General features: G+C 42.0%; 1 protein-coding gene across 1 annotated transcript in view; it reads right to left on the bottom strand.

Moving 5' to 3' along the window:
• plxnb1b (plexin b1b) overlaps positions 1-17,513 on the bottom strand; it is a 366,021-nt gene that overhangs the window by 177,973 nt on the left and 170,535 nt on the right. Inside the window, 2 exon segments of the mRNA XM_034167329.1 lie at positions 226-1,390; positions 8,696-8,792. Of these exon segments, the coding sequence (XP_034023220.1) occupies positions 226-1,380 (1,155 nt within the window). The 5' untranslated portion in view covers positions 1,381-1,390; positions 8,696-8,792.

Here is a 17,513-nt window from a genome sequence, read left to right as displayed (position 1 = left end):
CTTTACTAAAAAAAGTGCTTAGATTAGAGTAACGCGTTACCGGCATCACTGATTATTACTAACCATCGAGGTTAACTTAAAAAAATAAAAATAAATCACCATTACTTGATTTTTTACATTTTATTCCTAAAGCAAATAACTCTTGTCTTTTGGACTCAGCACAGAGTCTCAAAAGCATCAGCAACAATGGGTAATTAAAGAAGAAACAGGTTCTCTTTGACTCACCACTGGCAGGGTGGCACAGATGGATTTAACTTCATATTCAATATAAGCTGCTTCCCTTCCCGCGTTTGTGCCCATCTTCGTGTAGCACAGGTCTCTGGTGGAGTTAATCCTGAGATCCACATCTTCAAGGTTGAATATGCAGAGAGCGGAGTCCTCACTGGGCCGACTAGATGAAGCCAAAGGAGTGGCGAAGACACCGAGAAGAATCTCTGAGCCTTCAGTCACAGCGCCATCTTTTAATAGCCCAAGTTGTACAGCTTGTAGGAGATTGTATATTTTTCCTGCCCGGGAATGGCAATTTAATGGCACTTCTACGTAGGAGTAGTAGGCTTGGTCGTCCAAACAAACACGAGAGACATAGGTACGGTACTCACGTGACTGCGATTTTAGGTCCCGTCTATAGAAGAGAAAGTACACATGTTGGCGGTGGGCAAATGAGGCCACAAAATGATGGTCGTATTCTGAAAGACGACCTGCCACAGCCAATTTAGCAGTCTCCTCATAAGAAAAGATTGGTGCCTGGGCGAGGTTTCGTGTGGAAATAGGTGGGTGGCTGCTGGTGTAACCCCGCCCGACAAACAGTAGTGGCTGTTTGCCAGGATAGGGGCGAACCACGAGTCCTACAGTACTAATGTTAGGGTCATTGGCTGCTACATACTGCGTATCCACTGGCTTTTCAGGAAAAAAAAACACTGTATTTACAGAATCCAGACTACGTTTCTGGCAGATTCCTTGGTTGACGCTCCCACATGTGATTAGCTCCATAGAGAACGGGTCAACCAGCAGGAGCTTGTTGTGATTGCTGGTGAGTTTTGCCTGAGGACAACTGCTCTCAGTTATCGGCGGTAAACAGTCAAGGCTGTCTGTAACAGGACCAGTGTCATTCTGCAGTTCGAGTTGTAGGAATCGATCCAACTGGAATAAATGATCTCGGGCGCCGACGTAGACCCGACCCACACTGGGGTTGGGATGCAGGGCCAAGTGTTCAAATAGGGTATCATTCCGGTGGAAGGTGGGGTAATGATAGGAGGAGGATGAAGCCAGGACGACACCACTGCTTAACAAAGTGAAGGGCAGGCTGACAGCTTGCAGGAGGAGAAACAGCAGCATTCGGAACACCAACACAGGAAGACAACACACCTTCCACGGAGGCATGGCAGCAGAACTGAGGGACAGAAAACAAGACACATTTTACAACAGGTCATGTTAAATGGTTTCAAGCCTCAGACCCAGACCAGACAGCCCGGGCTCTGCGTTCTCAGGACGCAGGGCTACTTTGTGTCCGTGGATGAATAAAAAGTCTGTGGGCCACAGAGCTTTCTCTTATCATGCACCTGTTTTGTGGAATGATCTCCCTATGGCAATAAAACAGTGAGATTCTGTAGAGACATTCAAGTCCAGACTTAAGAGGCATTTATTCTCCCTCTCGTATGGCTAGCATACTGCCATAGCATGGTACTATGATTCCTAAATTCATTCTATTAGTAAACAGAGCGGGTCTTGGCCTCAACTTTATCTAAATTCTGGGTTTGTTAATTAAGCTTAGGGCTAGCGACCAGCGATCACCTAAGTATTTTCTCTGCTTTCCTGTTGCTTAATGCTGATAAATTATACCGTAGGTGTAGTTTTCTGGCCAACTGATTTTTTTTCTCTGCCCAGGATGTGGATGATGTCATGACATCATGGGCTGGATTTGATGACTGCATAGTTTCTTAAACAGACGTGGACTGTCGAAAGGACTCTGCCGTGGGAACAGGCCAACTGAATGGCATGAGGGGCATTCCATCTCAAGTCACCCAGAGGCTCCCAAGTTACACCTCAGTTCTGTTTTGTCATCTTGAGATATGTAAGAATATATGGTAAAAATATGAATATGATAGTCAACTGTCCACATTGGGATCTGGGGTGACGGAAATTGGCACATTGACACTTTTTCAAAATTATAATTTTTTTCAACAACTATAAATTGTTAAAACAACCTGATTAAATTTGTAGATATGTTCCAATATTACAAACAATCATACAAAAAGTTATATAGCCATAGCTGGTATATTTCTTTGATTCTGAACTAATAAAATATACCGACTAGGGTTGGGTATCGAGAAGCGGTTCTTTTCAAGTATTGTTAAGAAATGATTCGATCCACCGATATCAATAGTGTTTTTGCTTAACGATTCCCTTATCGGTCCTTCAGAGCAGCCGTTGTTTTTGAGGGTGTTTGTCGGGAAAATGATCATTCCTCTACGTTGATTACAGACCCTGCAGCGGCTCTGGAATCAACCATTTCTGCAGCGCAACACCACTTTGAAGCGTGAACCAAAGAAGGAATGCTTCGATCCACTAGCGCTTTGGTTCTTTGATTCGCTCCTCTTCAGAAACGGCAAGTCCGCTTCTTGACCCCTCTCAAAGCCATTAAAATATCGTGAGTCACTTTTGTGTGGATTAAAGTCACTAACTGAGACTCATGTTTTGTTGCAGTCAAGAAATTGTAATTATGAGCTGCTTATGTTCAGATTTTGTTTAGAAATTAACGTTTATAAACAGGCATATATGCCTGGTTTGATTTGACTTCATGGAGGGGTGTAAACATTGTTAAGCTTTGCTTCTGCCTATGCCTTTAGGCACCATGTACATTATGTTTTTTCCTCTTACTGTCTTTTTTCTTTGACTACTTTGTTTATTCGTTTTGTTGTTGTATATGAGTGAAATTTTGTTGCATGGGTGTCTAATAAATTCAAATTCAATTCAAAAATTAAAATGAATTTAATTGAAATATTAAACAATCTGGTTAGAAACTCCAATGCCATCTCTCCAAAACATTCCCATGCCGCCACTGGAATGTCATCTGGACTAACTGCCTTTCCACTCTTCATTTTCATAGCTGTCCTCACTTCATCCTTACTAATCCCTTTCACTTCCTGATTTACTCTCTCCCCATAATCCAACCTTTTCTCTCTCATTTTCTTGATTCATCAATTCCTCAAAATTTTCCCTCTACCTTCTCAAAACACAGTCCTCGCTTGTCACCACATTACTATCTGCATCCTTCATCACCGCAAGCTGCTGCTCATCCTTTCCAGCTCGGTCCCTTTGTCTGACCAACCAGTACAAGTCCTTTTCTCCTTCCTTAAGTGTTTAATATCTTGTACAGCTCAGTGTATGCCTTTTCCTTAGCCTTTGCTACTTTTGTTTTCACCTTAGACTGCAACTCATAGTACTCCTGTCTTTCTCCTTATGCTTTCTTCGGCCGCTCCATTGTTTTCACTTGGGTGGACATGCATGTTGATTTGGCACAAGTTTTACACCAGATGCCCTTCCTGGTGCGACTCCACATTACATGAAGAAATACAGTAGGGTTGGGGTTTGAATACAGATATCTACTGAATCACTAGATGGAGGACCAGGCCGATCTGCTCATTCGCTGGCTGTTGCCAGAGTGCTGCCACCTTGGTTAGCATCTAACAACCAGACATAAATAGAAATCAATGTGGGCATGATCAATGTTTTCAATAGAGTTTCACCGTAAATCTGCATTTTCCAAGCTATTACAGTGCTGTTACATTTATTCAAACTCAGTCCCACATTTGTACAGCCACTATTTGTCAAAACAAATACAGAAGTGGATAAGACTATTGAATTTGTTAGTCCAAGTCCAGATGTTGTGAAGCAAGATAGTAAATAATACCATCAGTTTATCAAACACACTCTGCCATGACACAAGATACTAGTCTGATCCTTAATTAATTTCATTATGAAGTTAAAGATGGGAAATAATCAGGAGTGAAAGTAAGAGCTATGCACATTTGCATCATATTAAAGATTTTAATATTAAAGACTGCTCTTAATCCACCTGCGGTGCTGCTTCTCCGCGGAAATATCCAAATAAAATGAAACAGCCACGCCGGCCAGGGTGAAAGTAAGATTATTCAATCATTTCTGGATGAAGTTGAAAGAAATCTAAAAACACTTCACTGGAAAATGGAGTATTCTTCTTCTTTGTCTTTCAGCTGTTCCTGTTAGGGGTCGCCACAGCAGATCAATCGTTTCCATCTCACCCTGTCCTCTGTATCTTCCTCTGTCACACCAACCACCTGCATGTCCTCCCTCAGCACATCCATAAACCTCCTCTTTGGCCTCCCTCTTCTCTTCCTGCCTGGTGGCTCCATCCTCAGCATTCTTCTCCCTATATACCCTGGGTCCCTCCTCTGCACATGTCCAAACCATCTCAATCTCGCCTCTCTGACTTTGTCTCCAAACCGTCCCACCTGAGCTGTCCCTCTGATATGTTCATTCCTAATCTTGTCCATTCTTGTCACTCCCAAAGAGAATCTCAACATCTTTAGCTCTGCCACCTCCAGCTCTGCCTCCTGTCTTTTTGTTAGTGCCACCGTCTCTAAACCATACAACATAGCTGGTCTCACTACTGTCTTGTAAACTTTCCCCTTCACTCTTGCTGATATTCTTCGGTCACAAATCACTCCTGCCACCTTTCTCCACCCACTCCACCCTGCCTGCACTCTCTTCTTCAACTCTCTACCACACTCTCCATTACTTTGAACAGTTGACCCCAAATATTTAAACTCATCTACTTTCACCACTTCTACTCCTTGTAACTGCACTATTCCACTGGGCTCCCTCTCATTTACACACATGTACTCAGTCTTGCTTCTACTGACTTTCATTCCCCTTCTCTCCACTTCTCCAGACTAGACTCAACTTGCTCTCTACTCTCACTACAGATCAATGTCATCTGCAAACATCATAGTCCATGGGGAGTCCTGTCTGGTCTCATCCGTCAACCTGTCCATCACCACTGCAAACAAGAAAGGACTCAGAGCTGATCCTTGGTGTAATCCCACCTCCACCTTGAATGAGTCTGTCATTCCGACTGCGCATCTCACCGCTGTCACACTATTCTTGTACATGTCCTGCACTACCCTAACATACTTCTCTGCCAGTCCAGACTTCCTCATACAATACCACAACTCTTCTCTTGGCACCCTATCATAAGCTTTTTCTAAGTCCACAAACACACAATGTAACTCTTTCTGTCCTTCTCTGTACTTCAACAATATTCTCAGAGCAAACATTGCATCTGTAGTGCTCTTTCTCGGCATGAAACCATATTGCTGCTCACAGATCTTCACCTGTTTTCTAAGCCCAGCTTCTACTACTCTTTCCCATAACTTCATGCTGTGGCTGATCAGCTTTATGCCTCTGTAGTTACTGCAGCTCTGCACATCACCCTTGTTCTTGAAAATAGGAACCAGCACACTTCATCTCCACTCCTCAGGCATCCTCTCACTTTCCAAGATTTTATTAAACAATCTGGTTAGAAACTCTACTGCCATCTCTCCTAGACATTTCCATGCCTCCACTGGAATGTCATCTGGACCAACTGCCTTTCCACTCTTCATCCTCTTCATAGCAGCCCTCACTTCTTCCTTGCTAATCTCTTGTACTTCCTGATTTACTCTCACCACATCATCCAGCCTTTTCTCTCGCTCATTTTCTTTATTCATCAGCTCTTCAAAATATTCCCTCCACCTTCTCAGCACACACTCCTCACTTGTCAGCACATTACCATGTGCATCTTTTACCACCCTAACCTGCTGCACATCCTTTCCAGCTCTGTCCCTTTGTCTGGCCAATCGGTACAAGTCCTTTTCTCCTTCCTTACTATTCAACTTCTTATACAGCTCGCAATATGCCTTTTCCTTTGCTTTTGCCACTTCTCTTTTCGCCTTACGCCGCATCTCCTTGTACTCCTGTCTACTTTCTTCATCTCTCCGACTATCCCAAAACTTTTTCGCCAACCTCTTTCTCCTTATGCTTTCCTGGACCTCTTCATTCCACCACCAAGTCTCCTTGTCTTCCTTCCACTGTCCAGATGTCATACCCAGTACTGCCCTAGCTGTCTCCCTCACCACATCTGCAGTACTTTTCCAGTTGTCCAAAACTGCTTCCCCTGCAACCAGTGCTTCTCTCACCTGCTCGCTAAATTTCACACAACAGTCTTCCTCCTTCAGTTTCCACCATCTGATCCTTTGTTGAGCTCTCACTCTCTTCTTCTTCTTTACCTCTAAAGTCATGCTACAAACAACCATCCTATGCTGTCTAGTGACACTCTCTCCTGCTACCACCTTACAGTCTGTGATTTCTTTTAGCTTGCATCTCCTATAAAGAATGTAGTCCACCTGTGTGCACCTTCCTCCACTCTTAAATGTTACCCTGTGCACCTCCCTTTTCTTAAAGTAGGTATTCACCACAGCCATTTCCATCCTTTTTGCAAAATAAACTACCATCTGTCTTTCCCCATTCCTATCCTTGATACCATATCTACCCATTACTTCCTCATCACCTCTGTTCCTTTCACCAACATGCCCATTGAAGTCTGCTCCTATCACCACTCTTTCATGCTTGGGCACACTCTCCACCACCTCATCTAACACACTCCAATCTTCTTTCTCCATCTCACAACCTACTTGTGGTGCATATGCACTGATGATATTCATCATCACCCCTTCAATTTCCAACTTCACACTCATCACCCTGTCAGACACTCGCTTAACCTCCAAGACACTTAACATACTCTTCCTTTAAAATGACCCCAACACCATTTCTCTTCCTGTCCTCACCATGGTACAACAACTTGTATCCACCACCGATGCTCCTGCTCTTACTTCCCTTCCACTTGGTCTCTTGCACACACAATATGTCTACCTTTCTCCTCTCCATCATATCAGCCAGCTCTCTCCCTTTACCAGTCATACTACCAACATTCAAAGTCCCCACTCTCATTTCCACCCTTCTAGTTTTCTTCTTCTCCGGCTGTTCATGGCAATGTTTTCCTCCTCTTCTTCGTCATCTTCGCCCAGCAGTAGCCCAATTTCCATCGGCACCCTGTTGGGCAATAGCACCGGTGGCGGACGTTGTTAACCCGGGCCGCGACCGATCCGGTATGGGAATTCGATTCTGAGTCTGCATAGTTGGGTTGGCTTGTTTTACGCCGGATGCCCTTCCTGACACAACCCTCCTCATTTATCCGGGCTTGGGACCGGCACTCAGAATGTACTGGCTGCACACCCCATGTGGCTGAGTTCACTGGAATATGGAGTATATCATAGAGAAATTAATCTCATTTGTGTATATTGTTATATTAGTAGAATATACAATGTCAAAGCGACTGTCATGTGACCCACCAAATTGAGAGAAAAAACATTTCCATTCTGTGAATTTGCTCTTACAGAATATCTCAGGATGGAAAACCTGATGTGAAGAATAAACCTGAGGCTAATTAAAAAGGGATAGACTTATGAAAATGAAGCTTCTAATTGAATTGCTAAACAAATGGTGCAACATTTCTCACGACAAAGCATTCAGGCAAGTCACTACTTTACAGAATAGGTCGAGACAAAAAATAAATCAGTTTCTAACCTTTATTCAGCAATTTTAGTAATTTCCAAACATCATTTATATAATATAAAATACACACTTATGAAAGCTCACTCCACAATTTATTATTATTTATTTATTTAACATTTCTTTAACCAGATGATAGTCCTTTGTCAGCTTGTAGCAGCACCTGAACACTGCACAAAACAGCATTTTCAGACCACTTTAACCCAAGTTTAAGTCAACACTTCATAGATTTCTATTCAATCTAATGTCTGATGACGCGGAATAATGCTAAGCAAGATGCCGGCTGCTGGCAACAGCTCACAGGCTGCATCCGCCATCTAGTGGATTAAACAGAAATCTGTGGGTTTGAACCATGAACCTCCCGCACTGAAATGAAGTGCACCACTTGGCCACCATCCCTACTTGTGCAGAGTGCCTTTGTTACTATTCTTGTTGGTATCCTGTTCACACTTGCGACAAAAAAAGCACCTGTTGGAACGTAAATAGGACTGGAGGTAAATAGCACTCTTAGCCCTTTTTTGGACAGATATATTCTCTGGGAACTTTTGTCAAAAATTAGAACTTGCACTTGCAGTTTCATCACAATGATGACAAAATGTTTTATTCCCTTCTCAGCCCTTCTCTATTGATAAATCGCAAAATGCCAATGTAAAAATCAGGACACAAACTTGTCACATGCACAGACATTCTCACATGTGATCAACTGAACATGTATTCGCACATCATAACTGCATGTTTACACTTAAAAAAAATGTTGAATATTACCAGGTGGATTTCAAAGTTAGTGGGCAGGCCTGAGGTACATATGAAATAAAATTTGCATGAGAAAAAAAAGTGAAATTATCAAAAGAATGTAAAAATATTTTACAGATCATTGTTTTTTGCTCCCATACAACAAATACATGGAAGAAATTTTCAGTTAGTGCAGCAACACCATCTGGACACAAATTGACTGTATATGAATGAATTTCAAGGTTAACAAATAAAACCTGAAAATCTTCAGAGCACTACTTGAAAACACAAACCTCAGTTTCGACAGGCTGCTCACCATTTGTTTCCAGCAGTGTTTTACAGAGGCGTGTCACCTCTCGACCTCCCAGCAGTTCGTGTTTATAAATTTATGGACACATCCCTCTGCACGCCACCTGCAACACCAAGGAAGAAAAATAATAATTCAATGCAGCTCTAATGTATGAGGCACAGTAGGGCTCGAGTAAAAAACTTTGACAAATTTCACCCTGAAAGACTGTGGGCCAGCCACAAACTGCGTTTGGTGTAACACAGACTGACATTCACCTTGTATTTTTAGGCAAAACTGCAGCACACTGAAAGCCGTGGGAAGCTCCCTCCTTTTCAAACTCCAGTCAGACCTCTGACTGACTGACAACATCCGTTTTTGTGTATAAAAAGCTCTCAGTAGAGGTCAGGTCAAGTAGCGTCAGTCCAAGAGAGTTTTCAGTACCCCACATCCCTTTGGTTCCAGAGTGCAAGCAAGAAAAATCAAGTTTCCGTGAGGTAAAGGAGAACGGCATGACAAACAGGGGTGTAAGAACCATTTGTTTGAGTATCAGAACTGTAATTTTAACACTTGCTTTGTGACAAGATGCATAGGTTCTGTAACTAAGGCAGCTAAAGTACACAGTTCTTTGATTCCATATATAGCATTTTTTCCACTTCCTACTCATGATTGCTTTCTTTTTTGGGAGGGGATCCACAGTCAGTCTCCTCGCACTGGCCCACAACACTCCATAACTAGCAAAGAAACAGGATTATCCCTTATGGGTTCAGGCAGATCTCTAGTGGGTTTAAACAACTGGAGGCCAGGCAGTCGGACTGAAAGAGACACGATTCATCAGTCCTCATCATTGGTGCACACATACTAGAGGTATTATAATGCCTGCTTTGTTGTTTGTTGGTGGCAATCCCCTGCATGTGGGAATGAGGGTAAAGGCCTGGCCACATGCCAAAGATAAACAAAGCAAAAAAAGAAAGACACGCACACATACAAACACACACACCAACATACACACGAATGCTGCACATACACGAGAAGAGGTATGCATCTTTGCAACATGTGAAGAATTGTAAGTTTGTAGCTTTAATTGTAATAATTGTAAGTTAACTTAATTGTAAGTTGTAAGCTTTCTGTAAAAAAAAAAAATTAAGCACACCACTGGAATTAGCACATCAACACTGATTTTAAGTTAATAAACTATAGCACTATTATTCAATCTTACAAAATGTGCTGTATGATCGTGCTATAACTATCAAAATTGTACAGTTTCTTAATAGTGTTAAGATATTTATTGTATGTTTTTTCATTATTTTATTACTTTGTTTCACATACTGTTTCGTGTTGCCTTTTAATTACCGTATTTTCAGACTATAAGTTGAACTTTTTTACATGTTTTGGTCGGGGGTGCGACTTATACTCCAGAGCGACTTACAAATGAAAAATATACCGGCAGATTCTCAATTAATTTACCGTAATAAAGCAATTTTACGTGACAGAGTCGCTCTATGTTTTAAAATGGCCACGGGAAACGGAAATGCAATGCATCATGGGCACTGTAGTATGGCGGCCGCCCTATAGGTCACGCTGGTCACGATAACCAATCAGAGAACAGGACATTGGCTGTGTATTTGTCACCTCACCCAGACAATGATTGTGAAACAGAGTGTGAAGCAGACGAACACGGTGCTTGCTGTTATTCCGGGAGGGCTAACAAAACAGCTTCAATACTTGGATGTCAGTGTGAGCAGAGTGTTTAAGTTGACGCTGAGAGCTGCGTGGGAGCACCGGGTGAGCGACGGCGGAGAATTAGCGTCTGCACTTGGAAGGAGCTGGCGTCGACACCACGGGGAGGTCATGAGCTGCGCAGGTAGGTGCTGCACGAACATCGCCAGCTGACACCTGGTGTGTACTATGGTCCACAGCGGGTAGTGTGTCAGAAAAGAACTGTTCAGCGATGGTACGGGTTATGGTTCGGCTCGCAGTGTGGTCCGCAAAATACAAACATATCCGTAGGTAAAACGCAGCTCACGAGAGGGCGCACAAGGCTTGTGTGACTGTTCCTACGACTTCTGACTACCATAGAAAAATAAAAATTTCAACATTACTGATAACTTAAGACAACGGAGAACACCCAAGAAAATGCCACCAAAAAGAAAATCATACTCTGCAGATTACAAGTTGCAACTGGTGAAATATGCATTGGAAAACGGTAGCCGTCACAATATTATCATCTGAACTTTTCATGTTAAGTTAACATACCTGTATGTTCATGCGACTTATAGTCCAGTGCGACTTTTTTATGGTTTATTTTTCTTTATAATGGATATAGTGGCTGGTGCGACTTATACTCCGGTGCGACTTATAGTCTGGAAAATACAGTAATTAATGCTATGATTCTGTACACTCTACCTACTCATAGTAGGTGTCAATATGCTCCTCTAAAAGGTGGTTGGCGATCTGCCAATAAACAGAAGGAAGAAGTAGTTTTATTTATTTATTATAAGCACTTACTTCCAGACTCTGGCTGATGACGTGAACAATGTTAGCGTCTTAAAACAGTGATTCATGATGGATTTAATACAACAGTAAGGTACTGTATAGCAAATCTATGCAGAGGCGGCAGTTCCTGATTGAGTATGCAAGAAGGCGACTAGTGAGGAAAGCCATCAAGAGGACAAGGAAACCCTGAAGATGCTATCAGCTTCTTGGACTTCTGGTATGGCGGTTAGTGAGTATTTTTATTTTTCATATTTACTGCTTTTTGACCACCTGCAAAATGTCCAAGTCGAAGAGGAACTCCTAACGAGACAGAGAAACTTCGCCGCTTGCAGCACCTGTAACTATGGCAGAGATTAGCCTTCTACTGGAAGATTGGAAGACAACTGTAACTGGAAGCTAGATAACACAAAATTGGAACCTCCGTCCAATTTTGATGGTGTAGGGAAATCCATAACAGAAAAATAAGGCATTTTTGATTGTGATATAATACAAAATGTACACCAAATGGGCTTTTCAATATAAAATTCAAATGTCCACAAAATACATAATCTGAAAAAAAAAACAAAACAAAACAATTACCTCCAAATTTTACTGTATGTAGCTAGTGTTTTTCTTGGAATGCTGTGTTCTTTTTCCGCCCCTTGTTATGTCCATATAACTCAATTTTAGTTTCATCAGTCCACAGCACCTTATTCCAAAATGAAGCTGGCTTGTCCAAATGTACTTTGGCATACCTCAAGCGACTCTGTTTGTGGCATATACACAGAAAAGGCTTCCTCTGTACTACAGCATCATACAGCATCTGCTTGTGCAAAGTGTGCAGTATAGTTGAACAATGCACAGAGACACTATCTGCAGCAAGATCATGTAGGTCTTTGGAGCAGGTCTGTGGGTTGACTATGACTGTTCTCACCACCCTTTGCTTCAGTTTATCTGAGATTTTTCTTGGTCTGCCACTTCAAGCCTTAACTAGTACTGTGCCTGTGGTCTTCCATTTCCTCATTACGTTCCTCACAGTGGAAACTGACGGCTGAAATCTTTGAGATAGTTTTGTGTATCCTTCCCCTGAACCATGACGTTGAACAAGCTTTGTTTTCAGGTCATTTGAGAGTTGTTTAGAGGTTCCCATGTTGCCGCTCATTAGAAGAGATGCAAAGAGGGGAAACATTCGCAAATGGCCACCTTAAATACCCTTTCTCATGATTGGATTCACCTGTCTAAGGAGGTCAAGGGTCAATGAGCTTACCAAACCAATTTTGTGTTCCAATAATTGTGCTAAATGTATTCAAATCAATAAAATGACATGGTTGCCCAAATTTATGCACCTGCCCAATTTTGCTTAAATAATTATTGCACACTTTCTGTACAATAGAAACTTCATTTCACTTCTTAAATATCAGTGTGTTTGTCTGCTTTATGATATATTTAACTGAAATTTCTGTTTCAGACAACCAATGAATTATAAAGGAAAATTATGAAAATTATCACACACATATATATATATACACACACACACATATATATATACATATACATATACATATACATATTATATATATATATATATATACATATACATATTATATATATATATATATACATATACATATTATATATATATATATATATATATATATATATATACATATATATATATACATATACATATACATATATATATATACATATACATATACATATATATACATATACATATACATATACATATACATATACATATATATATATATATATATATATATATATATATATATATATACACACGAGGTCTGTCCAAAAAGTATCGTACCTTTTTATTTTTTGCAAAAACCATATGGATTTGAATCATGTGAAGCCAAGCTTGAACCTTCATGCGCATGCGTGAGTTTTTTCACGCCTGTCGGTTGCGTCATTCGCCTGTGAGCAGGCTTTGAGTGAGCAGTGGTCCACCCCTCTCGTCGGATTTTTACTGCGAATAAATGTCTGAACGATTTGGAGCTTTGCTGCATCAAATTTTTCCAGAAACTGTGTGAGACCTCCAGGTGGACACCATTCGGAAAATTTAGATGGCTTTCAGCAACGATTTTATGGGGATTACACAGATTAAGGAGTGCTCCAGCCGGTTTAAAGACCGCCTGCAGCGTCTGAGAGCGCGGCGCGCTCCGAGCGCCGATCAACAGGCTCAAACCCCACTCAAACAACCAGATCACTTCCAACGTGAAGGCTTTGTTGATCCGGGACGTCGTCTAACTTTCACAAAAAAGGCAGAAGGCGTGGACATCAGCACTTTTTCGGCACATTCTACTGTTACAGGAGTTTTTTTTTTATGGAAAGAGAAGCGGAGGATTGCGCCACCATGGCGCTCATGGCGCGGGACAAAACCACCTCCGTGTTGGTCTCACAGGACAGCTTTCAGATGGCTCAGACGGCTTCCGGTTGCTTTTCGGTCGTGTGAGTATCCGAGAAATTGTGCATGAGCTGGACATGCCCCAACATGTCCTGTAAGGCTTCATCACGGCGTTGCTTTGCGCCATGCGGCTCCGCCGCGATGCGCAGAGTTCCTCCTCTTTCCATGACAAAAACTCCTGTAACAGTGGAATGTGCCGTTCATTTCCAAACTGGACGCTGTGTTTTATCCGGGACATCCTCTGACTAGCACAGGAATTGCGGAAGACGTGGACATCAGCACTTTTTCAGCACATTGAGACAGACATGCGGAGGAATTCCGTGCGTCGTGGCGGTGCCGCATGGCGCAAAGCAACGCCGTGATGAAGCCTCACAGGACATGTTCTGGCATGTCCAGGCTCATCCACAATTTCTCGGTTAGTCACATGACTGAAAACCCACCGACAGCCGTCTGAAAGCCATCTCAAAGCCGTCCTGTGAGACCAACACGGAGGTGCTTTTGTGCCGCGCCATGAGCGGCACGGTGGCGCATCTGTCCGCTTTTCTTTCCATGAAAAAAAACTACTGTAACAGTGGAATGTGCCGAAAAAGTACTGATGTCCACGTCTCCTGCCATTTTTGTGTAAGTCAGACGACGTCCCGGATCAACAAAGCCTTCACGTTGGAAATGATCTGGTTGTTTCAGCGGGGTTTGAGCCTGTCGATCGGCGCTCGGAGTGCGGCGCGCTGTCAGCAACTGTGGGTGGTCTTTCAACCTGCTGGAGCACTCCTTAATCTGTTTAATCCCCATAAAATCGTCCCTGAAAGCCATTTGAATTTTCCGAATGGTTACTACCTGGAGGTCTCTCACAGTTTCTGGAAAAAATTGATGCAGCAAAGCTCCAAATCGTTCAGACATTTATTCGCAATAAAAATCCAACGAGAGGGGTGGACCACTGCTCACACAAAGCCTGCTCACAGGCGAATGACGCAACCGACAGGTGTGAAAAAACTCACGCATGCGCACGAAGGTTCAAGCTTGGCTGATGCAATCACACGTGATTCAAATCCATATGTTTTTTGGAAAAAATAAAAAGGTCGGATACTTTTCTAATAGACCTTGTATATATACGAGGGCTGTCAATAAAGTAACGGTCCTTTTTATTTTTTTCAAAAACTATATGGATTTCATTCATATGTTTTTACGTCAGACATGCTTGAACCCTCGTGCGCATGCGTGACTTTTTCCACGCCTGTCGGTGACGTCATTCGCTTGTGAGCACTCCTTGTGGGAGGAGTCGTCCAGCCCCTCGTCGGAATTCCTTTGTCTGAGAAGTTGCTGAGAGACTGGCGCTTTGTTTGATCAAAATTTTTTCTAAACCTGTGAGACACATCGAAGTGGACACGGTTCGAAAAATTAAGCTGGTTTTCAGTGAAAATTTTAACAGCTGATGAGAGATTTTGAGGTGATTCTGTCGCTTTAAGGACTTTTCACGGTGCGAGACGTCGCTCAGTGCTCTCAGGCGGCGTCATCAGCCTGTTCAAGCTGAAAACCTCCACATTTCAGGCTCTATTGATCCAGGACGTCGTGAGAGAACAGAGAAGTTTCAGAAGAAGTCGGTTTCAGCATTTTATCCGGATATTCCACTGTTAAAGATTTTTTTAATGAAAGACGTGCGGACGGATCCGCGCGTCGGGACGCAGCCGACGCGGTGCGGCGGCACAGGAAAAACACCTCCGTGTTGATAACCATTTGTAAAATCCAGGCGGCTTTTGATGGCTTTCAGTGGAGTGAGTATATGAGAAATTGTTTAACAGGCAGGACATGTTCCAACTTGTCCTTAAGGCTTTCAACAGAGGTGTTTTTCCTGTGGCGGAGCATCGCGGCGGCTGCGTCCCGACGCGCGGACCCGTCCGCACGTCTTTCATTAAAAAAATCTCCTTTAACAGTGGAATATCCGGATAAAATGCTGAAACCGACTTCTTCTGAAACTTCTCTGTTCTCTCACGACGTCCTGGATCAATAGAGCCTGAAATGTGGAGGTTTTCAGCTTGAACAGGCTGATGACGCCGCCTGAGAGCGCTGAGCGACGTCTCGCACCGTGAAAAGTCCTTAAAGCGACAGTATCACCTCAAAATCTCTCATCAGCCGTTAAAATTTTCACTGAAAACCAGCTTAATTTTTCGAACCGTGTCCACTTCGATGTGTCTCACAGGCTTAGAAAAAATTCTGATCAAACAACGCGCCAGTCTCTCAGCAACTTCTCAGACAAAGGAATTCCGACGAGGGGCTGGACGACTCCTCCCACAAGGAGTGCTCACAGGCGAATGACATCACCGACAGGCGTGGAAAAACTCATGCATGCGCACGAGGGTTCAAGCATGTCTGACGTAAAAACATATGAATGAAATCCATATAGTTTTTGAAAAAAATAAAAAGGACCGTAACTTTATTGACAGCCCTCGTATATATATATATATATATATATATATATATATATATATATATATACACACATATACATACACACACACACACACCTTTTTATTAATTCACTGATGATAAAGTACATGTCAAAGTTTTAACTAGACAGACATAGAGGCCATGTAAGATGACTGACGCTTTGGTGACCAAAACTGATCCTTGTAACTCAATCTAAACCAAAAACAACCTTACAGTCCTCAGCAGACAACCCTGGAAAAGCACATTTCCGGAGCCTAAGAGCAAAGGAAGAAACGACGGTCATGTAAAATCATACAAACATAAGTACAATACAGTGCTTCTCCCCTCTACTCCACTCGCAACTGGATGTATTATACGTCATCAAGTGTTGGATTTACAGATGGGACAGGTTTTACAATTGTCTCATTCAACCCTTTAATGTTCAGCTCAACCGAAAATATTGATATCTAGTACAGTCAATTGAAAAATGTGTGGACATCTATATATTAAAAGCCAAGTGGTTTCTGTGTACATGTATGCATGCGTACATGAGTCTGGCTTCAATCACGGAGAAACTGTGGAGAGCTGACATTTGCCATTTGGCATGCTTATGTATTTTGGGTCAAAGATGAACGCTGTGAAAACAGAAGGTTGGTAGGACTAATATTTTTAGATAAATTAGGGATATTATGTAACAACCGTGAACAATGGACATTGACAAATTCTGGACTTGCATGCCATTCGAGCAGGGGGTGGCAAATCATCATCTATATAATAAAACCCAAGTGCCCTCTGTGTACATGTGTGTAACTTCAATCACGTAGAAACTGAGGAGAGCTGACAATTGCCGCTTGGTATGCTTATGTATTTTGGGTCAAGGATGAACTGCAAATAAACAGAAAGTTGATAGGACTAATATTTTTGGAAAAACTATGGATATAAGGTAACAACAGAGAATAATGGATGTTGATATCACCGTTAATCGGTACCTGGTAACCACACAAATCTCTGAACAAAGGAAATATCTCAACTTTCCTAGTTGTAAAACATGACATCAACTACATTTTCCAAATAATAAACACAATTATTCACAAAACTTTCTCATTTTAATTTCCTGCACTTTCAGTTTAAATTATTATAGAACATTTGCATAATTTATTAGCACCTTTGGAAAAAACAGTTAAAACAGCAATTTCACAGTTTGGCACAATATGAACAGGAACAGCCCTCATTCATAATTCCTCATTTGCTAGAAGCTACAAATCAAACTGCCAAAAATATACACTGATCTCACCTTGCTCTTACAGTTTGGGTGATGAAATTTCCCTTTCTTACAGTTAATAGTGTCAGAATGAGGTTTGGCTTCACTGAATTGAGTTCCACGAGAACAAGAAAATGGACTCTAAATTTAATTATTGCTTTAACACACACACACACACACACACACACACACACACACACACACTAAAGTGGGAATCCTTTCCCTTCAGCTATTCAAAAGGTATCGGTCTGATGACAGGGGAA

The sequence above is a fragment of the Thalassophryne amazonica genome, chromosome 3, assembly GCF_902500255.1.
Source record: "Thalassophryne amazonica chromosome 3, fThaAma1.1, whole genome shotgun sequence".
NCBI lineage: Eukaryota > Metazoa > Chordata > Actinopteri > Batrachoidiformes > Batrachoididae > Thalassophryne > Thalassophryne amazonica.
This window is presented reverse-complemented; position numbering and strand designations above follow the sequence as displayed.